General features: G+C 39.6%; 3 protein-coding genes across 3 annotated transcripts in view; all 3 read right to left on the bottom strand.

The window, feature by feature from the left end:
• Window positions 1-5,269, bottom strand: part of timeless (timeless circadian clock) — a 9,627-nt gene extending 4,358 nt beyond the window's left edge. Inside the window, exons 1-18 of the mRNA XM_034533244.1 lie at window positions 5,117-5,269; window positions 4,480-4,591; window positions 4,207-4,360; window positions 3,761-3,875; window positions 3,574-3,636; window positions 3,369-3,470; window positions 3,119-3,274; window positions 2,902-3,035; window positions 2,582-2,669; window positions 2,287-2,463; window positions 1,753-1,970; window positions 1,567-1,670; window positions 1,181-1,350; window positions 964-1,089; window positions 691-842; window positions 505-602; window positions 287-407; window positions 1-192 (exon numbers count right to left, since the gene is read on the bottom strand). The exon at window positions 1-192 is cut by the window's left edge and continues 10 nt beyond it. Coding sequence (XP_034389135.1) covers window positions 1-192; window positions 287-407; window positions 505-602; window positions 691-842; window positions 964-1,089; window positions 1,181-1,350; window positions 1,567-1,670; window positions 1,753-1,970; window positions 2,287-2,463; window positions 2,582-2,669; window positions 2,902-3,035; window positions 3,119-3,274; window positions 3,369-3,470; window positions 3,574-3,636; window positions 3,761-3,875; window positions 4,207-4,360; window positions 4,480-4,561 — 2,252 coding nt within the window. The 5' untranslated portion in view covers window positions 4,562-4,591; window positions 5,117-5,269. The remainder of the gene's footprint in view (window positions 193-286; window positions 408-504; window positions 603-690; window positions 843-963; window positions 1,090-1,180; window positions 1,351-1,566; window positions 1,671-1,752; window positions 1,971-2,286; window positions 2,464-2,581; window positions 2,670-2,901; window positions 3,036-3,118; window positions 3,275-3,368; window positions 3,471-3,573; window positions 3,637-3,760; window positions 3,876-4,206; window positions 4,361-4,479; window positions 4,592-5,116) is intronic.
• Window positions 5,270-8,167: 2,898 nt separating this feature from the next.
• On the bottom strand, window positions 8,168-13,712 carry prph (peripherin). Its single transcript, XM_034533245.1, has 9 exons — window positions 13,150-13,712; window positions 11,185-11,245; window positions 10,499-10,594; window positions 9,287-9,451; window positions 9,077-9,202; window positions 8,753-8,973; window positions 8,512-8,564; window positions 8,322-8,395; window positions 8,168-8,236 (listed from the first exon to the last, which is right to left on the bottom strand). The coding sequence occupies exons 1-9, from the start codon at window positions 13,695-13,697 to the stop codon at window positions 8,168-8,170; spliced, it is 1,413 nt and encodes a 470-aa protein (XP_034389136.1). The 5' UTR covers window positions 13,698-13,712.
• A 4,739-nt stretch (window positions 13,713-18,451) lies between these two features.
• Window positions 18,452-24,440, bottom strand: pmela (premelanosome protein a). Its single transcript, XM_034532191.1, has 12 exons — window positions 24,322-24,440; window positions 23,136-23,231; window positions 22,889-23,035; window positions 22,509-22,643; window positions 21,789-21,950; window positions 21,403-21,687; window positions 20,434-21,291; window positions 20,174-20,347; window positions 19,949-20,051; window positions 19,547-19,752; window positions 19,369-19,459; window positions 18,452-18,856 (listed from the first exon to the last, which is right to left on the bottom strand). The coding sequence occupies exons 1-12, from the start codon at window positions 24,377-24,379 to the stop codon at window positions 18,703-18,705; spliced, it is 2,469 nt and encodes an 822-aa protein (XP_034388082.1). The 5' UTR covers window positions 24,380-24,440; the 3' UTR covers window positions 18,452-18,702.
• Window positions 24,441-27,490: the final 3,050 nt, after the last annotated feature.

Genomic DNA, 27,490 nt, shown 5'->3' with positions numbered 1-27,490 from the left:
GCTGCAGCGGGGTCACTCAGGATCTTGTTGAAAAGGTTGAAGACTGACAGCTGGAAAATCTGGGCGTCCATTTTCAGGTCAACAGCCAAGCGGTGCAGCATTCGAGCGATGCAGTGGTTCGTGTGAGGTGTGTTTTTTGAGTATGATTTTAATAAGAGGAGGTATGGACGCACAATGCTGGGGTTGGAAAACCTGTGAGGGGTAAGAGGAGGGCAACATGTGCCATTAGGCATGTATTTTGCATGCAGTGTCAGCAGGTTACTGTTAATATAACGGTTTTCCTCACCTCTTGATGAAGTCTAGAAAGTTGAACTCTTTTTCGGAAATCTGGACAGACTCCAACTCTTCCTCTTCTAACTCTGCTGCATCATCATCATCCTCTGCTGCAGGCTCAGGAGGAGATGTCCCTGAAACCAGAAGGAATGGTATGAATGCTCCATAGATGCTGTGATACAAAGGAATGTTAAGGAATCTTAAATGCAAACAATAAATCAAAATACATACTTGGCAGGTTGGCATGAAGGATCTGCTTAAGGAGTTCCAGTTCCTCCTCAGGTTCCACATCCGTAGAACCAAACACATCTCCCTCTGGCCACACCTCTCTGAGAATAACAAGATGATGGTGAATACTTAAATACCTTAACATGTGTGATTAGTCTGAGGGTTGAAGGCATGTTGAGTCTCCCTGACCTGGCAGCACGCAGCAACCCCAGCGCTTCTGGTGCCAGTCGAACCAGCAGGGCATCCTGCACACGCACCATGGCCTCAGTCCTTTGCTCCTCAAGTGGAGTTTCAGATGTGGCATCAAATGGCACAGTGCTTTCAGTTAAAGATTCTGACAACTGAAGACAGAAAGGTTGTATTCAGTGTTGGAAAATACTTTTAGCCTTTCAATTCACTGATGTCAGACTAATATGTTTTTGGGGTTCTCTGCTGCCCCTAGAGGTTGATTCTCCCACTGACCTGAAACCCTGAAGCCTTCAGCTCTTCCTCCACAATCTTCCAGGTCTCTGCCAGGGCCTCCGGACTAGTTTCTGCAGCCGAGGGCTTTTTTTTACCATGAGACCTTCTCCGCCTCACCTTCTTTTTCTGCAAAGTTTGCGGAGCTGGGTATTAACATGATAAGCAGATACTAATAGCAAGAATTTACACAGGTAGAAAATGTAGCACAATAACTTACCTGAACCATCAAGCTTTTGCGACCTTTGCAGAAGCGCTCCAACATGCGCAAGAAGAGATGAGTTGACTCCACCAAGTCTTTGAGGTAGGACTGAGGCTGTCTGGTTTCATCATACTTCCTCAGCAGGGTCAGGAAAATATCCCTGTATTCCATTAGGTAAAATATGTTGCCTAGAAAGGGATGGCAAATAGATGAGGCAACTAGGACTACAATGACATAAAACCCCTTTTTTAAATATTTCAGACGTAGAGCAAGATTTTAAACGGAGTACAATATCTATATACTTGAAGCATTATGTAGTGATAAGACCATGTGCAAAGTCTTGTTCCATCAATTCAAATACTCAAAAAAGTACTCAACGTTGATAATATCTGTTAGCCTCTTACATTTAATGACACTAGAACTCTGACGGATACTTTCATCCTGTGAGCAGTCCATCTGGTTTACAGTTAGCAGCAGCTCCTGATATGCCTTTAGAGCCAGGTGCATCCTAAAAAGAACAAGTGATGTCAAACTGGGAACAACACACAGATTTGACATTTTCCTGTTAACATGCTTCCTAATGGTCTTACCTGCGTGACCAGGATGTGGCCTCTTTGCGATCGGTTAGCAACATCTCATAGTAGTTGGTGATGTTACGCTCAATGTAATGGAAAGTACGGATGGTCATGGTCTCCGAAACTAAATCAGCACGAAAACCGTTGCCACGGTTGAAAGACATGAAAAAGCTGAGAGCCCAGAGGTAGTACGTCTCATCGTGTTGCTGAGTTTGCTCTCGAATTAGACTCTCCTAAAAAGAAGACAAGGAAATACAAAGTGTTGGGAGTATTGTGCGACGTACTTGTACAAAACGTACTTGTACAAAATTCATCCACAAATGTACATAACTTAAGAAACTATTAAGAATTTACTTACGAGTCATTTATTACTACACGTATTAGAGGTCTTCTGTAACAGGATTTTTAGGCAATATAATTGTATAAAAAAGTATTTGAAACGTAACAACTTAAGGCCTTTTTACCATTTGTATACTACTAAACAAGGCACAAAAACAGTAATTGTTGTGATGGTGCTACAAATCGGTCATTAATGTTGAAGCAGCTGACCTTGACAAGGTACATGAGGCGATTGTAGCAGTTCTCCAAGAAGTCGACACAAAACTCTCGGAGAAAGAGTCGAACATTTAAAGCTGAGCGCCGTTTGTCCTTACATTCCCGGACCTGACGATTCCTCTTGGGAACACGTCTCACTGCTTTGCCCGTGTCATGCGTGTAGCTTTTGAACTACAACAAAAGAAGAAGGAAAAACAAACTGATATTCATATTGAAATGATTTGTGCACGCCTCACTGCACCAAGATTGCCTGACACCATGAGATGAGCTCTATGAGTTCAATACTCACATTATGAACATTTCTGTGATAAATCACGTCTCTTTCCCCAATCGACTTGAGGCCTTCAACAACATAGGACCCTCCAAAGTGAGAGTGTCTGAAAGAATAACATTGACACAAACACACACAAAACAAACAAACAGATAGAACATGCATTTAATTTCTAAGCTTCAAACAAGCCATATAAATATTGGGAAGTAAACAAAAGCTTTCTGTAAATAACATGCAAGGGTTCTATGACATTTTTCAGAACAAGATAGAAAATGTAAAAAAAAAAAAAAAGTGGCTTGGTTAAAGAATGCGTTGAATTTATGTGGGCCTGATTGTACCTGGTTCCTCTTTGTAATGTGCGGGAGCGTTTTGCTGCATGCTCCTTCTGCCTGAGTGCCACCAAGTCCTGACAGTCTCTGTGCTTCTCTTCAGCTGAACGAGCATGGCCGGCGCTTACCAAAGTTTCCGGAGTCTGTCAGGAAAGACGAAGAGTTTAAAACACAGAACAGTTGGAAACCGATACGTGTGCCTTGAAGAGTTTTTCTTCGGTCTAACCTGATCTCTGAACATGAGGGAGATTATTTCCAACACATGCATACTCCATTGCTGCTCACTCTGGGCCGACGCAAGGAACTTGATCAGGTCATCGAAACCGCTCATGTGAATGGCCCACAGCAGCCTATCATGGATGCTGGCATCATCATCCACTTTCTACCGGAGAAACCGAAATTAAAGAAGGAGGTGAGATGAAGGGTTATGTCTAATACACTGTATTCGTCAGTATACATCAGTATGTATGTCAGACCTTCTCTTCACAGGGGTCTGCAGGTACATGAAGCACATTTCTGACTAGCAGCAGGATTCTCTCTATGAGCAGATTATCCTCTTCCTGTCTCTGCTCCCAGTCCTGAAAGAGAAGAAAGTGAGTTGGCATAGACAGGAAAAAACATGTGAGAGTGGAGGTGAAGTTTTTTGTTGTTGTTTGTTTTTTTTGCTATTGAAACACTCACCAGTTGTAAAAGCGTGTATAATGTCTCACTTAAAATGCCAAAAACCGCTTCACCAGCAAACACCTGAAAATAAAAGCAAAGGACAAAGAAATTATATATTATTTTACAATCCAGTAAATTATAAACTTGAATTACAGTTATTACTGAAATTGAATAACTTCTTACTGTTACACTATGGTCAATGTACCTCTTTATACGCTTGTAAATGAGATGTAATTTGCAAAAAGTGATGTCTAAACACTGGGTCATCCGGGACTTTACCAAAGCAAAGCATGGCAGGCTGAGTAAGGTTGACCATGAGTCTGAGGAAAAACAGAGAAGAGTCACATGAGCAACAGTCAGCAAATATAATGACAATATTATGTTTTTGTTACTATGTTTATTGTGTGCACTTTATCCCTTTGGTGCTGTAATCCTGTAAATGTCCCCACTGCGGGACTAATAACGGATTATCTTATCTTATCTAATAAAACATAAAACAATACTTGGTACCAGTATAGCCATAATATATCACAATATTGGCATTGGTGTATCAATAATCCATTTTCTAAGACCATATTATAATATATTAACAAATTGACCCCCGGTGTTGGCATGCATGTCAAGAGAAAAGTTTCATGTGAGTGTTTATACCTGATGCAGGCATCAAATAGGGCCTTGTCCTGTCCATGCTGAATGATAATAGGTAGAAGGTCATTCTGTACAATTTGGCCTGCACCCAGCTGCTGCCGGACATCACGGGTGTCATCTTCATGCCGTAAAAACCTGATCAAGTCTTTTACACTCTCTGCAACACAAAGAAAGAATAGATAGAGTACAGGAGTTTTCCTGTTCTTAGTCAATAATATCAACATATCATTAACATGTCCTCTGCTGATGCAGAATATGTACGTAAAAAAGACTCACCTAAGCAATCAGCTTCCTTGTGATATGTGTCTTCCTCCAGATAGCCGAGAGCACTGCACGTTGCCAAAAGCTCGCAATTCATCCTGAATCAGACCTTTCACCATCAGACAGCCTAGAGGTGAAGGTTCAGTCTAATCAGTCACACAAAGACCAACAGAGTAACTCAAAACACTTCCCTTACTATGAACTTTAGATTGTTACTCTTTATGACCAGATCGATCAAATCAATGTCTTGAAATGAACCTGTACATAATAACACACTTTATTTACACAGTAAATGTAAAAACAGTGAGCGTTAAAACATCTTTGCTGATCTGTCACTTGGAAACGGGATATATTTTCCATGGTTTGCTTATTAACTGATTGACATGAACCTGATTGATCTGAATACTTTTAGTTGGGCAACGTTAACGTTACTAAAGTTAGATAACTTGTAGTTTATCTCTTGGGGCATTAAACTGTTAACTGTGACATTATACGTCACACTAGTCAAGGGTGTGTATCAGCCGCGGGACCTCGCTAGTTTCATCTACTAAGGACGGCTCGTCTCCACGTAAGGCTAATGTTGTGTGCCATTTATCCGTTAACGTTAGCTTCAGTTTACAGCGTTCAGATGAAGAAAAACAATGTGATTTACCAGATCGTTTAAACGCTGCTACTAGACAGGTTCCGTGTTCAACAGCCGTTCGGGTATAAAGTTAAGAGCTTTTCCATTAGTTGGTGGTTTCTGTCTGAGAGAATCGGACAAGTCTCGCGCCAAGAGCGATAACCCAGGAAGCGGATGTACAACTTCCAAAAGTGGAAGCTTTGCCCTGAGCTTTGCATTTCAGGCGGTGTCTCTCAATGTTTACCTAGCGTTATCTGACTTTGTACAGTGTATGTATCCAACAGACTCCAGTTCCAAACTAACCATAAACAACGAACTGACAGTGTCAGGTTGAGGCCCTGGTTGACATTTATGTGCGCTAGAGTTTGAGAATTTAGTTGAATATACTTGCAGGGCGACCCAAAAGTGTCGCCTGGGAGGTTGTACGTAGGGCCTAGTGATGACAATAAATTAGTTCCTTCTACTAAAACTTGCCGTTGTTTACACACGACGTTCTTTGTTCAATGTAAACTAAAGTGTCTCCATGTTGTGTCATCACGGAGACAGCGAGTGCAATTACTGACAGTGGCAAGTCTGGCAGGCGTTAGTCAGGCGTCAGGACTGTGGCGAGTCTGGCTAGCGTGCGGCAAGTCTGTGGCAAAGTGTCAGGACAGCGGCAAGCGAACGGTACTCGTTAGGCACCCCTAGCATGTTAATGTAAATGTATTCGTTACTTATTGACACTTTAGGACATTGTACATGTGCAATTGTTGATTTAAAGAATACAAAATAAAAAGAAGAAGCTGCCGAGCTGAGTGGGTGGAGCCACATTTCCTGGGAACACCCATTGTTGTTACGACAGGTCAGCTGCCGTAAAAACATTCTTCGAGCAACCGCGTTGTACTTTTTTGTTTATCATTCATTTTATTTATGTATTATTTTACTGTTTTTTAAACAAAAAGGAACTAAATAAAATACAAATAATTACTTTTATGATCATTTACAACAATCGGCTAAAATAATGAAAATAAATCATCCTTTTTTATATAATTTAAAACTATTTAACAAAACGTTTTTAAATACAAGTCGAATAATATCTTCACTTGTCCTCTTCTTATATGTAGTTAGGTGGCGGTAGGTGCCACAAGCTGCCAGTGCCAATAGTTGTCACAGGAGTGCCACTACTAGTCAGAGACTTGCCACCTTGTCACCTTGGATGGAAATTCTAACATTTAGATGTCACGAAAAAGTGAAAAACAAACATTAAATTAGTGAAAAACATTGTCATTCTATTCTATTCATTCTATTGTCATGACTATTAAAGTAGGCCTAATAATTAGTAAAGACTGCATTTGTTTTCCTTTTCAAAACTGCCTAAATCATAACGTTGTCAGTGGAAGTCTTTCAATAAAGTACATTTATAAATAAAGTTGATCCTGGTAGTTTAACACAGGCATACGTTTTTAAGCCAGCTACATAGATCGACTTATTTGCACCGTTGCTCAGTTATATTTCCCCATCCGATTCCAATGGGTCCTGTTTATATTCAAGGGTTTAAGATCTACGTGTAGAAAAAAGTGTATGTAGTTAATTAGAATCTATATAGATGTGCGGTTGTGATCGATGTTACACTCAAGAGAGGGATGCATGTTCAGATTTACCTGGTGGAAAAAATGATTCCTGTGTTTAGCTTAGACTAACAGTGAAGTCGCCTCAAAGTAAAGTCTCATAATTGTGGTATAACAGTATGACATAATATGGTAAAATGAATAAAAAAAGGCTGGTACATTATACATATTATGGTATATAAGTGTAACATATTAGTAGTAGCAAAACAATATTCAGTATAGTACAGCAGTATTGCATGTTGTAAGTATTAAGTCTACAAAAAGACACATATTATCTATCTATCCATCTTTCTATCTATCTATCTATTTGGACATTTAGGTATTGACAAAAGAAAACAAAATACAGCTCCTCCTTGACTGAACTCAAATCTCAAATCCATATACTATGATCATGAAACAACAATGGGTGTTCCCAGAAAATGTGGCTCAACCCACTCAGCTTGTCAGCTTCTTGACAGGTGTCGAACGAGTGCTGCTCGCTTGCCACAGACTCGCCGCTGTCCTGACACCTGACTGACGCCTGCCACATGCTTGCCACAGACTTGCCATAGACTTGCCAGTGCCACAAGGAGGAGCTCGGCCTTACTGCGGAGACACTCACACTGAAATTAACAAAAGATAAAGGTGGCAAGTGGTGAAGGTTTTCATTCTTGGGTTTTAAAGGGTGTGACACATTTTCAGTGTTTTTAACACTGCTTAGAAAAGAGGAAATTAGTACAAGACAAACAAAACGTTTGTATATTGTATTCATCGTTGGTTATGTGGACAGACAAAACAGATGTGTTGCAGTTACGTTTATTTTCAATACCATATGCATTCATCAGTACCAGATACACACAGCATTGCAAAGCACATTCAGCAAAGTTATTCAGCACATCATATTTTCAGTGTCAGCATTTTCTCGTGTTGCATGTTTATTAATAATCCAATGTCTCTGGTGATTTGTTGGTTTGCACTATACGAGGATTGCAAAGCTTCTAAAACAAATGCAAATAGGTCAATTTATTATCAGTCTGTCTCTTGAGGTGTATTGACCAATGGGCGGCAGTATCTAAAGTTTTTTGAGTAAGTCATAATAATGACACAAACTACTAAAATCCTCCATTCAAACTTTCTATTCCAACCTGTAGTTTAATACTCTGCTACAAACGTGTTGTTGTCCAAGGATTCCACAGGATTGCACTGGAAATGAAGGCCTCAAGTGGTATGTTAATAAAGTGGCTTTGCTTAGCCGTACAGATGACACAAGTGTTTACTAAAAGTCGGGTGGCTTAAATAGCACCAAAGTGACACTGTCTAAAGGGATTCATTCATTCAATTGGAGACTCTCTGCTAGATTATTTAATCCATAACTAGTGGGAATGAGGACTATATAGATCAAAGTTTTATTTTTTTCCTATTTTTTTTTTCCACCTTTTTGTTTATTTTTTCTCTCTTGTGGCACAGGTCTTCACATTTTCTAATCAGTGTTTCTCTACTCGTCATCATCCTTGTCAGTGCGAACTGACTCCCTGTCCTTCTCCCTCCTGGATTCCTTCACCACCTGATGGAAAAAAAACTGATTTGTTAAGATTCATTTTCATATGATGTGAGTAAATATATCAATATATCAAGTTAAATCATTGTACCTCTCCGTCTCTAGTCTCAACAGTCTTGATCACCACACTCCTCTTGCTCATGCTGCTTGGAGTGTGGTCATAGTCTGTCAAAAGTCAGATTAATTAATGTTCTGCTGAGATTTTCACAAATAGAAGTTTTCCCCAAAATTAAATGGAAAGACCTTAAAACCGTATTTTGAAAAAAGAGAACTTAATTTACCTTGATCACCATGGTGACTGCTCATGCCAATATTGAGGATGGGAACAGTAATCCTAACCAGGGAATATTCAATTTTCAATTCAATTCAATTTATTTTGTATAATTTTCATGAAAAGTTTGCTTTACTTGAGGTCAAACTTGAGAGAGAGAGAGAGAGAGAGAGAGAGAGAGAGAGAGAGAGAGAGAGAGAGAGAAAAAAGAATCATGTTAAAAAAGCAAAGATTTGACTTGATTTTTTCACCTGCTCTCTTCCCCCTCCAGTAGTTTACGGTAAGTAGCAATCTCAATGTCCAGAGCCATTTTGACATTGAGGAGGTCCTGGTACTCCCGAAGGTGGCGAGCCATCTCTTCCTTCAGGTGGCGCATCTCATCCTCCAGTCTGCTGACGTTGTCCTGGTAGTTGCCGATCTCATTGCCAAACTGGTCCTCCATTTCACGCATCTGCCTCAGCAGACTTTCATTCTGATGAACACGGTAGCATATACGGTGTGATAAGAGGCTGTAATGTGTGTGATGATAGATTATAGATTAACATAGATAACTGAAAGGTGGTATGTTGCCTCACCGTGTTCTTCAGTGCATCAACTTCACAGTTGAGGGACTGAATCTGCCTCCTGGACTCATTGGCCTCCTGCTTGGCCTGCCTCAGAGCGTCAGTGTTGCGCTTTGCAGACTCTGTCAAATCATTAAACTGCAGGAACAAAAGATGAAACACACAATAATGAATATTTGCTTGTATGTTCGTGTGTGACTGTCAGTGTATATGTCTACCCACCTTGGACTTGTGCCAGTCCTCCGTTTCCTGCATGTTCTTTGAAGCAATGGTTTCATACTGGGCCCTGATGTCCCTCAGAGCTCCAGTCAGGTCAGGCCTGACTGTGCTCTCGACCTCCATCTTCAGCTGCTGGGTCTGGACACTCACTTGTACGTCCTGGATTTCCTGATAATACCAAGATAAAGACACAATATGGTCAGAAACACAAAACTGTTATATCAAGAGCTTGCCAACAGTTACACAAATCATTTAGGTTAGGTCTGGGCAATATACAGATATTTTATAAATATTAGACCACATATCGTCTTAGATTTTGGAAATCTAAGTATTAGATTTCCATTTAAAAGCTGCATTAAAGTCAAGTGATGATATTTTCTTAACTTACCAGAGTGTTCTAGTTGGTATAGTTGTTCAATTATTCGCCTTTCTATCCACATTACTGATAATTATTGATCAACAATCTAGTCAACCCTGGTTACAATATCGATATTGAGATATTTGATCAAACACATTGTGATATTTGATTTTCTCCATATCACCCAGCCCTAATATAAATGTAAAAAGCCTGTTTAGCTCCATGTATGCTCACCATTGGAATCCTTGAGGGTTCCATTTTGGGACTGCAACTCTTTTCTGCTGATTTTATCACTAAACATTGCATTTCATACAACTTCTATGCGGATGACAATCAACTAATCATTTATTTTTCTCCTGCTGAATCTCAGCGACTGCTTGCCGTACAAAAATATAACAATAATATATATATATATATATATATATATATATATATATATATATATATAACAAGCTCTCGGAATAGATCTTCACTTCTGATTTTACACGACTTCAACTGTAGACAATTCAACAATTTCAAAATGTATCAGAATTGAAAACACCTTTCTGGTGTTTATGCTCTAAATATAACATGCTGCTTCTTTGTCAAAAGTGCCAGCGGTATCCACCCACTCATTTGTTTAACTTAAAAAAGAAAGAATAGAATTATATTACAAATGTGACACTAAGTGAAGACATGAGTGTTAATCAGATGCAGAGAATACGTTTAAGCTTTTTAGTGCAGGGTGCTTGGGATATACCGTGTATGCTCATGCAAAAGATGAGTGCTATGATTATAAGTCTCTAGATAACATTGTGATACGTGACTCATATAATAAATAACCTCTCCATTTATACAAGCATAGTGGAAAAACTTACTTCATCATGGAGCTTCTTAAGGAATTCAATCTCATCCATCAGAGACTCAATCTTCCTCTCCAGCTCCAAACGAGACAATGTGGCATCATCCACATCCTAATTTGTATATGAAATAAACATAGTTGATGTTTTCATAACCGCAATAGGTCATCCATTGAACTGAAACATCTCATCATCATACACATACCAACAAAAAAAGAATTCCAATACAAAATTTCAATGTGTAGAAATTATTATGAGATTTTGTTATATAATGAGTGAGCTCCATCTATTTTTATCACAAATTTGCTTGACTGCATAAAAATATTTTTTTAATATGGCACAAATAATCTTTATGTGGAAATGCCTCAAAATTAAAAAGAAAATGACAAAAAAAAGAATTTTATTAATTTATAAAAATCAATTAAACCAGATACAAAAAGAGTGACTCCAATCAACAACACTTAGAAAATGTTGGATTTGTGTTTTATCTGTATGCAACTTTAGGGAAAAACTATTTGAACAAAGAAGTGTGGAGCAAAGAAAGTGTCTTTCTGGTGCAGGAGTCTAGATCAATGATATTTTAGAAATCGCTGTCACTGTAAAAGTATTGACAGAGCAGAGCTGTCCGTGTTGACCGGTTATCTGAGCCTTAGGACACTCTAGTATACACAAGGTAGTCATGGTCCAGTGAGCTGAACGTTTACCTTGCGGAAGGCAACCAGGTTATTTTCAGCATCTGCCCTCTTCTGGGCTTCTTCATCCAACCTTGAGGACAGAGTGAGACAAAAACATTTGAAATAATGTACAGATTTCTTTCAGGCACCAATATTCTCTCTTTTACAAAAACGGGAGAGGGACAATGTGCAAATATCTGTCTAAGGTTGCACCAGGACCTCAGCTGGCAAAAAGCTTTCTGGATCAATTTTTTAATTCACTGTCCTGTAAAAAGGGATGATAGTGCTCCCAGTGGGATCCGCAGCTGCTCCTTTCAGCTAATGTAATTTCTCTACAGTTCAATAAGGTCATCTGCACACACTCAATAAGGTTATGTCTTACCATCTTTTTAAAAGACAATGATGTCACAAAAACTGCAGGGTACAGATACTTTGAGTGACATTTACAGGGCAGTTATATAAAATCTGCATAATGTGGGATATGTTGTATTAAAGTGAGACATGTGTGGACTGTCTTAAGCCACAAATGTATTTGATGCTCTTGCAAAAATAAACTAAATGAAATTAAAAAATATATTCGTAATACAAATTTGGTTCCAATTGCTGAGGCACTGTGATGATCACAAATGATATCCCAATGTCCAATACATACATTTGCTTATTCTGATGAGCTCCATCTGTCCTGCTATGTCAAGTTCAACTCAATTCAATTCAAGTCTCCCTGTTGAAGGTTTTTTTAGGGGAGTTTTTCCTGATCCGATATGAGGTCCCGGGACAGAGGATGTCGTATGTGTACAGATTGCAAAGCCCTCTGAAGCAAATTTGTAATTTGTGATTTTGGCCTAAACAAATTAAATTGAATAGAATTGAATTGAAGTCTTGTCCGGACTGGACATTAAGTAGATTAGTGGGGAAAGCATCACATAGTGGGCCCTGCTCCCTCATCTTTAATTCATGTTGTGTTACAGGGGTCCTTTTATCCTAATAGGGTCTCTGGCACTATCCATCAGCACAGAGGGACACTGAAAACACACCTAATGGAGACATTGAGTCACATTGATTTTCCCTGGCGCTATTCTCACCACGCCTGATATCCAACCTCTCTTCCTCTAGTTCCATTTCCTGTCTCTCTGTCTCTCTTTCTGTTTCTCTCCCCCGCTCCTCAGTCGGCCCCACCCTGTGTCTGGTCCATCCATCCTCCCCTCAGTCTCATCTCATTGTGTGTAATTCATAGTTGTGTCTGTGTTAAAGGTCCATACATTTGCATTACTGAAGGGGAGTTACCAGACAATTCCTTTTGGCATTTAGCATCATGTACAGTACATGAGAGTTTGTGGTGTTATCCCACATTAAGTACTGAAGCTCTTCTCCTTGATTTGTTGTTGAATCTTTCCAGTGCACAAGACATTCAGGAAACATATACACTCAAACATAGAAACAAACCCATGAGCAAGATGCAGTGCAGGGTCATCATGCTGCCGCTCTGTCGTGTCCGGTCTGGACATGTGCCACGCCCTACACCAATCTCATCACTGGAGGACTCAAGTTACAAACGCCCAGGGACTCTCCTCCTTTACTGTGCTTAAAGTGGACCATGAGCAGTGAATTATAAGTGATAATAATAGAAAATAAATACAAAATAATAACTATATGATGGTGACACAATGTATATTACTGACAACCCCAAAATAGGGAAATATTGGAAGGAAGAGTTTGACCTTTGACTTTTTTGGGACAATATGGGTTGTTAGAACAGGATGCAACTTTATCTGTTGTCATACATTCTTTAATGGTTCTGTTTTTTGCTTGAGATTGAGACCCTGTCCTTCACCCAAAACGTCTTACATTATCACCCATGCACACATCTATCTATCTATCTATCTATCTATCTATCTATCTATCTATCTATCTATCTATCTATCTATCTATCTATCTATCTATCTATCTATCTATCTATCCATCTCATGTGTTCATGCATCACACTTCATGTTGTACCTTTGCTTGAGCAGGACCAGGTCCTCAGCCAGGTTCTCCCTCTCCAGATGGTACTGGTCCCTCTCCTTCTCGGTGGAGTCCAGTTGACGGCGCAGATCCCTCACCTCTTCCTGGAAGAGCTCAGAGGCGCGGTTGGGCTGACCATGCTGCTGCTGGCCTTTGAACTGGTTGAGCTCTTGCTGCAGTGCACCATTCTGCGTCTCCAGGTACCGCACCTTCTCAATGAAGCTGGCAAAGCGGTCGTTGAGCTCCTGCAGCTCAGCCTTCTCGTTGTTGCGGGTGGTTAGGAACTCCTGGTTGATGGCTTCAGACAGGGTGAAGTCAACCTTGTCGTAGGAGAGGCGAGGGGGCTGGGCGGCAGAGCGAGAACGCTGTTGGTGGTAGGTGGTGGAGCGGGATGCAGCCACAGGTGGCATTGAACGCATATAGCGCCCTCCAGAAACTGCCGTACGGGAGGACACAGGGGAGTAAGAGGATACGGAGATAGGGTGTGGGCTTCCAAAGGTGCGCCTGTAGGAAGTTGAGGTATGCATTGAAGAGTGGCTCATGGTTGGTCTTGTTCTGTTCTCTGTCGCAGAGGAAAGAAGGAGAGCTGGAGGCAATGAGATGCTCGTGAAGCTACAGGACATCAGACTGAGGAGTGCTGGGGGATTTTATGCACATCTTCCTTACGCCTCCCCCTCCCTCATTTCTCCTCACCCCACCCACATCAGCATACACGCTTTGGCCACTCCCTACCCTTCAGATATAGACCCAGCCTCTCTCTGTCTTTCTCTCTGTCTCGACAGCTCCACCCTTTTTACCAGAGGACTTGGCAGGAGGCCAGACTGGCTTCCACGTTATTGCTTTAATATATAAAGATGTCTCCTCAAGCCCACCCCAACTCGCCTCTCGAATCCATGCCCTCGTTGACACTTGTTCACTCAGTCAGTTTGGATTTTTGTTTCTCCACACCATTCCTACATACATCATTTCACCTATTTTCCAATGTGTGTGTCAAGGAGTCTGTTACCTGCTTCTCACTAAGAAACTGTGAAATTGTAGCCTAAATTGAATCATGCGGAATCATTGATTTAACCTCCCCCTCCATCCATCTGTCTGCCTTCCTTTCTCCTCTCTGTCTCTCTCTCTCCTTTTACAGTAATGGAACACTTTATTGATATTCTGGGCGTCTCGAGAAGAGCTATGACTCCGCAGTTATTCTATCCTTTAAAATGCACTCGATCCAGTAATCCTTGTTTGTAGAATAAGAATTGTCAAATAAGAATAAGAATTGTCAAATAACAGTATTTCTGGTGAACAATGGCGATTTTGCAGGTTGAGTCTGAATCAGGAAAATTGAAAGCAATAATTTAAGCTTAGTCAACATTTGATATTGATATTCTTTGAGCTCAATATCTAACATACAACTTTATAGCACCTTTACCTTTAAATGTATTTTTTTTCTCTTGACAATAGTATGTATCTTTATCAGGGCCAACAAATTGCTATAAAACCATGGCAGTAATAGTGCTGAGATTTGAGTCCTATTATAAGGCTGATGAACAACAAAGTGCGATGACTAGATGCTTTACTGTAAAGCTATGATATTACAAAATGAATCACTCAGGTGGACATTGGCAATTCAATTCAATTCAATTCAATTCAGTTTATTTGGTATGGCCCAATATCACAAATTACACATTTGCCTCAGAGGGCTTTACAATCTTTGTGATCTCTCTTCTTAGTTTTTGTTAGTACAAGCATGCAGCAAGATCCATGAACACCATTTCATATTTATCACTGTTTGTACATTTTCAGGTGTGTACGATAGCTTCAAATGTCGACTAAAAATGCTGTGAGGCAGCCCCTTCAAATCTTTGTGCAGACTGTGTGTGTGTGTGAGAGAGAGAGAGAGGTCCATAGCCTTTTTAATTGAGCCTTTTTAACTGCTGACGGGCTACCACTCTCATATAAAGTTGACGTAATTCTGAGCATGCTCTGTGGCGACTGGGTGTGGTACTTTCTTCTCTTTGTGTCCCCTTCCTGTGATGCTTGGTACCATACTCCTGTCCATGTATGCTCTTTTGTATCTACACAACCAAATGTCATATTTGTTTCTCTTTCAAACACATGTACACACAAGCAGCTTTCATTTTGACCTGCACTCACCACTTTTTCTGATTCAATTTAAGTTTGGGTTTCCTCTTCCTGATGGAGCATCAGGAGCACACTGTAGTAATATATATATATATATATATATATATATATATATATATATATATATATATATATATATATATATATATACATTATAGTTATCTCTTCTTCTGTCTGTTATTCACAAACACACACTTGATTTTCCTCTCTCATGGCCTGCATGGCAGTTACTGCAGAGGTCAGACTATATGTGTAATAAATGGCCCATGCTAGTCTTAGCTCTGTAATCTAATCTACCCTTTCTATGGTCAGTAAATCTCTCCTCTCTCCCTCCCCCTCTGTCTCACTCTCTCGGCTCAGAGAACACCTCACTTTCTATTATTTCCCTTGATCCTGCTCCAGGATGTGTATGTCAGGCACACACATGCACAAGCCAGCACAAATACATTAGAATGATTTTGAACTGGACTGTATCAGTAATCTTGAGTAATTGAATTGAATTGAATTGAATAATTATAAGCATCAGCCAGATGTTACCATTGGCGATTGATCCTTCTGGTTCTGTGAGAATTCCCAAAGGGGCCATAAATCCAATCATGCATCTTCGACAAATGACAGGTTAGAATATATCTGTTCCAAATATTGAACTCACAGTGTGTGTGCATTGTCTCAAACCTAAACAGGCATTTAGCTATATGGATATAAAGGAATGAAATATTGTGCTATGATCTAAATTTAGAGGGCACCCTATCTTCACGATGTCTTGGGTGTGGCCTCTGATCGTAGCGATAGTATCCAAACCCAATTGCTAGGCAAAAGCATCCATATTGAACACATTTGCAAAACACTCTGGATTACTTTCAATGACAATGTTTGAATTTTGAATGTAGAATTTACTTTCTACTGTTCTTGCACATGTCAATAATAGTATGATTAAGGTTACAGATAGATGGTGCAAATGAACTATGCTTACGGTATGGTAATGAATGCACTTTGGTTGAGGTTGAGTATTCATTATTAATATAAACAGTTATGGACTGTTGCTACTTGGAGTGTAAGTTGCATATTGCAGCTTTCTTATAAATCGCTCATACAAAAACATATTTAGTTCTGTATTTGTAAAGAATTTCCATTTAAAAACTATTGAGTTTTATAGAGAACGAAACACCCCCCAAACAGTCAAGTGATTAATGTAATAATGTTTCACATGCTAGATTCTTTTTTGAGGACCTCATTAAGAAGAAAGAAATTAACAAATCAACACTTTATTAGATTTTAGGATGGTATTAGAATTGTGTGGGGGTTAATTAAGGCTGAGGTGCGTTTGAAACACAAGATAAAATACTAAAAGCTTGAAATGAAAAATGAAATACCATGTTGTGTCAGAACTGGTACATGGGCTGTAGCGTGACTCATCAAAACATCCTTGACTGTGATGGGTTCTGCTATGGAGAGGACAGACAAAGGAAATTGCATCCTTTTTAACGTCAGTTGAGTAATAAAGAATTGTTCAAATTAATCTGAGCTGTGAAGCTCCTTGTGTAATATCAACCCACTGACTCCTTTCCAAACTCGCTGTCCAGAGAGGACTTACAACTTGTAGAAGTCTGGTTATCTGGAAAAGAGAGGCACATTTCTGGAGCTTTGTGACAGTTCGGCTAGTTAGACTGGGAGTGGTGAGGATGCTGTGACCTATTAAAAGATGCTGGTCTGGTAAGATCCGGGAGGACTGCCGGAGATCCAAGATAGATATCATCATTTGAGAAATGATGGCCTTCCAGCTGTGGGGCTTTGTCTTGGCTGCAGTGCAGTGCACGTCCAGAGAGAACGGATTTGACTGAACAACACTTTGTACATGTGACCAAGAGACACACGTTAACGGTGGGTGATGATTAACGGTTTTGTTTGTGTAATTACTGTAATGAAGCACTGTAGTGTTACACAAGTCTGTCGGCAGGATATTCATTTGGAATATTCACGTATGTAGGGAAACAGAGAAAACATTATGGCGCATGACTGAAACCACACAATACAAGATTCTTCCTGGTATCCTATATAGTTTTGTTGAGAAAGGTGCACAGTATGTATATATTGCTTAATTATCATATTGTTCTGCCTATAGATTCCCACTAAAGTGTAATAATACAATAAAATGCATTTTAAATTCAGTAAAATCAGTCATAATACAACAGCCTACACTTATTGTACATCTTTACTTCACAAAAGCAAACCAGGTTATCAAGAGCCATCCCTATCACCTAACATCTTATTCACACCATGCTGGCCAAGCCATGTGCCTTCTTCCATTAAAGATTTTGCTGCATTGACGTCAGCCTTTTTTCCTGCACTGCAGTGTGTCATATAATGTGCATGTTATGATCAGCAGCTCTTCGTCAACTCAATGCATGATGCCTACAACATCTTGATAAATCATTTTAATTGAGAGTGAGAGAGAACCGGATGGTTGTTAAACGCACCCAGTGGCAGTGACCCTGTAACCACACCACTTCTGACCATATCTCTGCTCCATGTAAATGCCTGCACAGATCGCATGTGAAACGTTTATAATATGCCTGTACATATTTTATTAAACGGGGCATCTTTTGTTGTTTTAAGAATATGCTGCTTTACATTATTTCTAAGAAAAAATATATATGTTGTTCTCTTTTGACCAAATGTTCTTGTATCTAATATGTGGCTCAATGTAAACATGGGATGTGTTCTAGAGCCCATATCACAATTTTATTAATTGTTTTCTTTTAACGTAAAGTAATTGCAATAGATTAGCACGCATGGGTGTTTAGCGGTAATGCAGATTAAATTGATCAATTTCGTATTGATCCCGCGATAGCCTTGTATTGACCTTATTATTGAGTAAATGTACCAAATGTTTGCATTTGATATGATTGCTCTCATTATATTGTCATTCATTCGGGACATACATTCCTGTGAATATCACATGCAGTATATATATAGAAAACTAAATAAATGGGGAACACATGATGGTGATAAATTACCACTTTATTCATTTCAGGGTAGCAAACAAGATAACATTTTGTGATGTAAGTGATTTAAATGACTTTGTAAAAAGATGGATTTTCCAATCAGTTTACTCTAAATAGGCCACAAGAGAATAATTTATGGCTTCTATAAACTACCAGTACTAATTAATACAAAATATGTAGGTCAAAAATAAATATCACTTTTCTCTACAAATGTTTTAACATTCTTATGATACTTCTTTCTTCCACACTTGACTCCTTTCTATTTCTGCACATGTTGTACACAGGACTAGTTCACTTAATTAGTTAAGGTTTAATACATTGAGCAGGAATTATAATATTGTATTATGTGTATAAATTCAATGTTTTTACGGATGTTGTAAACGTTGAGTGCATGAGCTGATGATGATATTTAAACAATCCTCCCCTGAAGCAGTGGTCGACTCTCTCCTGGTGACTGTCGGCTCAGCAAGTTCCACAATAACAAAGGCACTGATGTCACCGCCGAGCTGCCTCCATTACCGTCACCATGGTCTTCTCTTAGTGGTTGGTACTGCTTGAACCGCCTGTTTGAAGAAAAGAAAAAACAGTGTTCAGAGTTTATACGGCATTAAATACAAATCTCTATCAACAACAAAATCATAAAAAAATAAACAAGAAATTAGTATTGTAAAACGGGAGGAAAATAGTTATTTGAAATTTGAGAAAGACATTCACGTTCCTTCCATTAAGAGTTGTAATTGTAAATGTGTCCTATATTTTATTTGCAATACCTGCAAAAGTACCACTAGGTTTTGTACAGTGCTTTTTACTGAATGTTAGCATGTTAACACGCTGAACTAAGATGGTGACCAGGGTAAATATTACCTGCTAAACAAAGCATGTATACATTGTCGTCAGCATGTTAGCATGCTGATGTTATCTCAAAGCACTGCTGTTCAGACTCTGATCAGGATGCTGTTTGTTTGGGCATTCCACAAGGATCAAATAATTTACCATAATTTATCTTTGTTTGCAATTCATTTAAAAAGAATATGAGTTTCCTATCGATCCCAAATTTGATAAATAATGTATTCACCTGTACATCAAACCAATACAACAGACAACACAGGCGAGAACCATAACACCCAAGACTGTGGCTGCTGTTCCACCTGGGGAACCACCGGAGGCTGAAATTGAAGCACATTACATATATGAGAGAATAATTGAATAATTGAGCACTTTACTGGTCATTATGTAATTTTTCTTCGACCCACCTACTGTTACACTGACTCTTGCACTTGCCACAGCAAGACTGACATCATTGGTCAAGGAGACATTGATGCAAAATACTCCAGAGTCATTGAAGAACTGACGAAGGATAATTTGACAGTCTGGAGAGGGTGTCGCTGCACTGCAGACAGTTTCCATCGGCGTGATACAGTCAGCATCTGAAATAACTGTGCAGACCTCACTTGGCAGACTGAAAGAAGGATAATGAGAATGCAGAGATATAGACACAAGGAGAACAACCACAAGTGGATATGCTGTTTACATAAACATAATATGTAATAAGACATCATAAAGTTCCTGTGTCTAATGAGAGGATAATTTTTTTCTGAACTGTAAAGTAAACTTCTTGACACTGAGTTGATGATGCTGATGATGTTGATGCTCACCTTCCCTGACAGGTAATGGTGAGGTCCACAGCATTCTGAGCCAACTCAGTTGCCAAGGCTACAACGTTGGTTACCTGTACAATCTCTACACTTTCAATACCCTCTGCAGGGTAGAAAGGTAGAAAGAGTGATCATACCACTATTAAATCACACAGTTTTTATTAAAGCAGATTATCATTGGTTGAGATTTAAACTGCTATAGATACAACAACTTTATTGACTTACGGACAACAGCTACAGAGGTGGCAAGGGAGCCATAACGGTAGACCATGCAGTCAGCCGTTAGCTCTGGTGCTTGTCTTTTAACCACAACAAGGGCAACCTGTGCTGGATCTGTTTCCACCTCTGCTTGAACTTCATCTTCAGCTGCAACGGCTTCTTCAACGCCTGCTGGTTGCTCTGGAAAAATAAGTGACATTTTGTCATAAAGAGCCATTAAACAAATTCTAATTGTATACATATTTTAGTTTAATGGAAATACTCACCTGCAGGAGCCACAGTAGCTGCAACTGCATTCTCAGTTGCTTGAACTTCAGCCTCTGTATCATCAGCTGGTGCTGCCTCTTCTACAGCTGTGGTCTCAGTGGCAGCAGGAGCCACAACGTTATCAGCAGGGGCTTCTGTTTCAGCTTGGACAACCTCTGTAGCAGCAGCATCAGCCGTTGCTTCAACAGCCTCAGCAGCAGTAACATCAGCATCAGCATCAGCAGCCACACCGTCAGCTTCTTGCTCAACAGATACTTCTGCTGCAGGAGCAACAGTGACAGTGGCCTCAACTGCAGCCGCATCTCCCTCTGCAACAGGTGCAACTGAAGCTGCAGCATCAATAACAGGTGCATTTTCTTCAGTTGCATCTGTAACCACTGCAGTTTCATCTCCAGCAACTGGATCAGCATCTGCAGCATCTACAGCAGCTGTATCAGCGTCTGCAGCAACTTGATCAGCATCTGCAACAGCTGCAGCAGCATTGGCAGCAGCTGTATCAGCATCTGCTGGCTCTTCAACTGCAACCGGGGCAGTAGTGGCCACCTCATCTGCTGCTGCATCGGCAACATCTGCTTCAGCTGCAATGTCGGCAGGATCTTGTTCTTCTGTAACAACAGCTGCGTCAACTCCTGCAGGCGCTACTGAGGCAACCTCTACTGCTTCAGTGTCGGTATTAACAACGGCTTCTCCATTCTCTGCATCAGCTGGCTGCTCAGAAACAGCGAGTGGAGTGGCGTCAGAAGCAGGAACGTCCAGAGAAATTGCATCTCCTCCTTCGGCCGGTGTTGCCGGGACAGCGGCAAGGGTGGAGGCTATCACAACTACTGCTGGAGCAGCAGAGGCATCAATAGGAACAACTGAAATAAAAGTTAAAGTTAAATAAAACAGCTTAGAAAAACTTTGTTTAGACTTCTTATAGTAGAGTATGTCTAAAAGATAAAAGCAGAATAATTAGTTTAAATTCTAACCAGCAGTGGGGTTTCCGCAGCCGTTGGGGATGCTTGCCATCAGAACCACCTGAGGTTTGAAGGTCCCGACTGCGAGGTATGTGTGTGTGACGGTGAGGTCTCTGGAGATCAGAGTGCCAGTGCTGTCACCAAAGTCCCAGCTGAAGCTGATGTCGGCACTGTTGAGGTACTGGCTGGGATCATGGAGCTTGACGCTGAAAGCAATGGCTCGGTTCTGGATGAAGTTCTGGTCGTCCTGGTTTACATCATTGACTTGAGCAAGGGATATGGTGAAGGGAATCTGGTCTGAGGACAGAGTAAAATATGACCTTGAAGATGAGGACTGTAAAGAAATAACACTATCATTTTCTTTCTCAAATTTGGTTAGAAACGGTTTGATAGGTCACCTGTGATGGTGAAAACTGTGGAGGCATAGCCAAGAGGGATAAACATGTCTTTGCCACGGCAGTGATAGATGACAACCTCCATGTTGTAGGAGCCCAGGGGGAGGTTGTCTGTACCGATAGTGAGGGAGGAGGATGGTCCGTCTGCCACCTGCCAGTAACGACCTGCAATACAGCAACATTGTAATTATTTAGCTTGGTCTGGTAATTACAGCAACATTTACTTTTTTATTATTTTTGACTGGTTGGGTGCTCTGCTTTTAAACAAATGCAGGGTTAGACTTCATGAATTTGTTTAACCAAAATAAGTAAACCTAGTGATCTAAAATAAAAATAGGACTACTGTGCTAATTACACTTCCTGCAGATAATACTAATTATTGACTTGAGTTAATAGCACAATTAAAGATGCATTTTCTGCTTAAGTGTGTCTTAAATGTAAAAGATGATGACAACTATTCATTGTCAGAGATTAGCACGAACAAGGGGTTTACTAAAAAAGTCTGGGGCTTCACTGCCTGGAGTAAAAACTTTCCCTGTGTTCTTTTACAGCCCATTTATGGTCAGTTTTGTATTTGTTATCTCTATGAAGATTTTACAAGTTTATATAATGTAGTCATAGCTGCATTTAGAAGGTTTGGATGTCCTATTGCAGTATTACATACATCTAAGGAGCTGTTTAGGTGTTTAACAGACTAAATATTATAGAATTAAATATCTTTACCCCAAGCCTTCCACACAAACACGTAGTGGGGTTTCTTATTCTGGCTCCTGGTGAACGGTGTACCATCAGGGAAAACTCCAGTTGACTGGGTTTCCTGATCAGGATACACAGCCTGGCCTTCCTGGTACCGTTGTCCTGAAAAAGTCAACGGTCATAGGTCAAACATACATTTGAACATATAAATGATATCAATATCAATATGAGGCAACACAGGTCCATAGAGGATGGTGTATGTGTACAGATTGTAAAGCCCTCTGAGGCAATTTTTTAATTTTTAATTTTGAGCTATACGAAATAAATTGAATTGAATAAAATGATCTGCTATTTGGTTTGTGCGCATGAAAGAAAAGGAAACCTGCCCTCAGTGAAGGTGTTCTTACCATTAATGGTGCAGTTCTGCGCCCAGACCACCTGCCCATCAGAGAGCGTTGTCTGGTTTGGTGGGAAGTTAAGGTTAATATTGAAGGTTGCTCTTGCTCCTGTCAGTGTGGGTGCATCATTTTTCAGATGAAAAGTCACTTCACCACCTGGAAAAAAAATTACGCAAGAATTGAAAATCTTAAAATTGACTTGCAGACAGAATATTGTAACATTTCTGTTTTGAGAAAAATAGAAATTTGGTCTCACCAAACCAGCAGTTCCTGAATCTTGAGTCTCCATCTTTCCACACCGGATACATCCGCGAGTTCCATGAGCGGTAACGTGTGAACTGACTTCTAGGCTCTGGAAGAAATATCACAAACACATTTCAGGGAAAGAAGCTATTGATCTTGCAATGTATTCTATTCTCTTACCCACAGTCAAAAAAGATAGGAAAAAAAAGTTATTTTATTGTATTTATTACCTTAGCTGTACCTGTAAAAATGTATTTCAGTTTTCCTTGTCAATGTAGTACATAGATCAATGAGTTACAGTTGTGAAGGTTTTTTAAAACAGGCACAATTTTTTTTAAACTCTATTATAATCAAGAAGACTTTGAACATAATGATGCTTATGTGAACGAGAGCAAGTCCATGTTTTTAGTGAGGAGGGGTGAGGAGTGGCGGGGTTCTTGGCGGTGGGAGTCACACGACCTGCAATCCCCCTCAATCCCTTTCATGTGACTATCAGCTGAGTAGCAGCATCAGTAATCCCGGTGAGAGGAATGAGGGAACCCAGACAACTGGCTTCCTGGGTTTTTTTCTGAGTTTGTGAAGTGTGTGAAAAGGTTTTTGCATGAAATACCCTCTCAAAAACATGAAAAATGGTTTTAAAATGTTCACGTTTGAAAAGAAAAGACCATTATTAATTACAGTAGTCTGAATCACACACGCTTGAAACATAATTGAGCCTATATATAGTAATGAATGCACATCGGCATAAGAAACAGCGTAAAATTGGCACGCAAAAGTTGGTATATCTTCACTCTCTTTAACAGAGTGGGGAGTGTGTTACCATGAAATAAGCGTGAAATGACGGATCAATCAATTTGCTATTCAACTTGTAGTCCAAACAAAGAAATACTAACATGTTAATGAGTAATTGATGGGAAATGTGTTGATTTAGATTAGTCTCAGAAAATGACAAGTAATCTTTCCCAGTTACTAAACGGTGTTGGTAAAAGGTGTTATGTCACACACAACAAAAAAGAATAATTTAAAATCAGTTTTCAAACATTGTTTCCCTCAAACACAACAGAATAATGGTGCTACTGAGGTAATTCCACTGTATCACTTTCTTTAGATCTTTTGTGTTAATGTTGGTGCACTACGAAAAACGCTAAAAACAAATCTTTGAAACAAGTGGTTTCTGATGGGAGAAAAAGTGTACTCACTTATCGCAGTTGCAAATGTAAAGGCCGAAACCAGCAGCACCAACGCCAGAGTCCTCATCCTGTATTTGGTCGTCTGTCTCCGCTCTCTGAGCCCCGATCCTCACACAGCAGTCCTGAACCTCAACACAATTCTCAGAGAGACTTAAGAAATGCCCTCTCACTCTCTTTAAGAAGGTTTCTTCTCACCTCTGACATCATTGGGAGTCTGAAGCTGGCACCACCCCCTTGGTAAGAACACATATGAGTTCTGCTGTGATAGCTATTGGTGGTTTCTTTACAATAAATTGGTACGTTTACCTACAGTTTTTGACATTTTGTATTAAATGTTCGAGGCCATCTGCACTAAAAATGCTTAATTTACTTAATGTGTAGTGTTTTTTTTTCACATTCAAGCCAAACTTCAATTTCTATTAATAAATGCCATATTTCCAATAAAGCTCATGAACTTGTACAGTAACTTTAAAAAAAAAAAAAAAGCTCCAAAAAGAGTAGATTTAGTAAACATACATTATTCAAATGAACAAAAAGTGGCAGATATACCTCAAGGAAGACATTATTTTCTGAGTGCATTATTGGAAAATGAATGGCTCCTTTTGGCACAGTGTAAATGAAAATGGTGTACGTGATGCCTGCTTCAGGACAGTGGTGAGAACTTTGAGCTAAGCTCGAGTCATGCCTATTTTTGACATATGACCTGAGAGCTATGTGTGCACAGGCGTCACAAGAGGAGTGTGTGGGCAGCAAATCAATAGCATCCTTTTATTTCCTCGGCCATTCCTCCATATCCTGCTGTCCACCTCAGGCTGCTGCAGCGCACAGTAACGCAGACACACCCATGCTCCATTTATGAGACATGAGTTTCATTGAGACGAGAACAAGAATACACTTCGAGAGATGAGCTGATGGATTCTGGAAGTGATTAAAAAACTAAAAATCACAAAAGTGACATTCTGGATTACTAATGTTTTATATCACGTCTGTCATTTTCCTCATGTTTTTGCTACAAATATAGCTCACATGAATCTAGAAACAAGATATCATTGATACATCACAATTAATTATTAATCTGATTGCCTGGGTTCATGTTCTACAAAGCTGGACAATTGACATTTAGAGCCTGCATTAAAATTGCACAGTAGCATAATATGAAAACAGTTGCTAAAAAAAAGAGGCTGACTCAACCATTGTTGGCCAGGGCCTCCACTATAATACTATACATACAGTAAGTATGTAACATATTTTCTTGAAGTATATAAGAAAACATAAAGTTATAAAAAGGTGATGAAAATAATGTTAAAAAGTCGACAAAGTATATAACTTTTATATATATTTGTTACTTTTTGTAGGTTTCTTTTTTATTTACTTTTGAACTTTGTTTCATCACTGTAACTACATTTGTGTGTTCATTTTAAGAATATAAGTAAATCTCGAAATAGATTATTATGTAATTATATTTTACTGAGAAATGGGGCATATATTTTTCACTGTGTTGGATGTCGTATGTGTACAGATTGTAAAGCCCTCTGAGACAAATTTGTAATTTTGGGCTATACAAAATAAACTGAATTGAATTGAATTGAATATTTAACAAATACACATATTTATAAAGACATTGTGAGCAATTTGTGGTTTTCCCACTGATGCTATCTCATGCCTGCTCATGCTGCACTACATGTGACCCCTCATGTGCTAACAGCAGAGTTCAGGGGGAAATAAATCCTTCCCAAAGAGCAACTGACTTAACATACCACACATAGTGACCGTTAGCTTCTTTCCTCATTAGTCTGCATTGTATTTTGTATTTTGATTAATTAACAGAGTTGTATTTTTAGACTATAGGGAAGTCAAAATGATATATTAGTAGAAATAATAACAAATCTGTCAATGTTCTGTTTTTTAAACAATACAGCAGACTGGTTGTGTTGTATTATTGTCCAAAAGCCATATCAATAAGGCCATCTGGTTTGTAAAATGCAAGAACAAGATCAGACCAGACAGAAGAATTATCACGAATACAACCAGAGTAGCGGTCATTCGGTGAATTCACAAGGCTTAAACAAACGTCTCCTAATTTTTGTCAGTGATCCTAATTCCCCTTTTGTTGTTGGTCATTTGATTTCCTCACTGCCACAAACGCCAGCATTCTTCTGCTAACACAAAGCAAAACTTTCAGTCAAGAGATACATGACTTTTACATGACGGAAATAGTCGTCACTTCCCTTAACTGCTGGGTGGATGCACGTCAAGCCTCTGGGCTTTGATCATGTGCAGTGCTAGAAGAGTGTCTCTAACAGAGGCTGTTTCTTCATGCAGTAACAGATGACATCCAATGCCTCATGACCAATTCTTTGTCTTTTTCACAACACACATTTCTACTTGCTATAATGCACAGGTGCTACTAATAGCATTAATGAAGGCTATCTCTATTCCAGAAAGCCATGACAGTGGGACAATGAGCCAGCCAGCATTCACAATACTAGGACCCTGAAACTGGAGGCTCTATTTTAATTAATTAAGCCTGTAATTTACCTACAGACATGTCAGCTTGATTCTCAGTGGGGACCTTTGATGGACATTGCCCAAAGTGGTTTCATAGTGGGCCCAGCAGCTCCGTGGTCCCATAACTGGTTAATCAGTCCCTTGAAGGCACACAAAGCCACAGCGCATGATGAGACTGAAACATGTGCAGTGAAACCAAAGTGGGAAAGACCTTCCTCACAAGGGTAATTTAAAAAACAGTGAATTGCTGCAACATGTTGCAATGATAGATGGAGCGGAGACATCTTGAATGTGGTGGGTTTCTCCTGTGCTTTTCCTGCTATAACAAGTCAAATGTCTGCTGTGAAAAAGGTCTATGACTATTGTGTCTAGCTTCTACAGAGGCGCATGATCAAATCTCAGGGTGCACAGCTACACAATTGCCAGTAGAGGGAGGAACGGTATTCCTCCCCCTTCATTTCGCCTCCACTGTGAAACATGGGGCCATTTATTAAATGAATTGACATTCAGCAGCATACCAGAACACATGGTTTCGGTGCAAAAATATACAAAACTGCTTGTCTAATCTCTATATGTTGTATTACAACCTGGCTACGTCCAAATGTGTAACTAAATTAGGTATGAAGCCGAATACATATATATATATATACTATTGCTATTTTATTGTATT

This window comes from Cyclopterus lumpus, chromosome 5 (assembly GCF_009769545.1).
Source record: "Cyclopterus lumpus isolate fCycLum1 chromosome 5, fCycLum1.pri, whole genome shotgun sequence".
NCBI lineage: Eukaryota > Metazoa > Chordata > Actinopteri > Perciformes > Cyclopteridae > Cyclopterus > Cyclopterus lumpus.
This window is presented reverse-complemented; position numbering and strand designations above follow the sequence as displayed.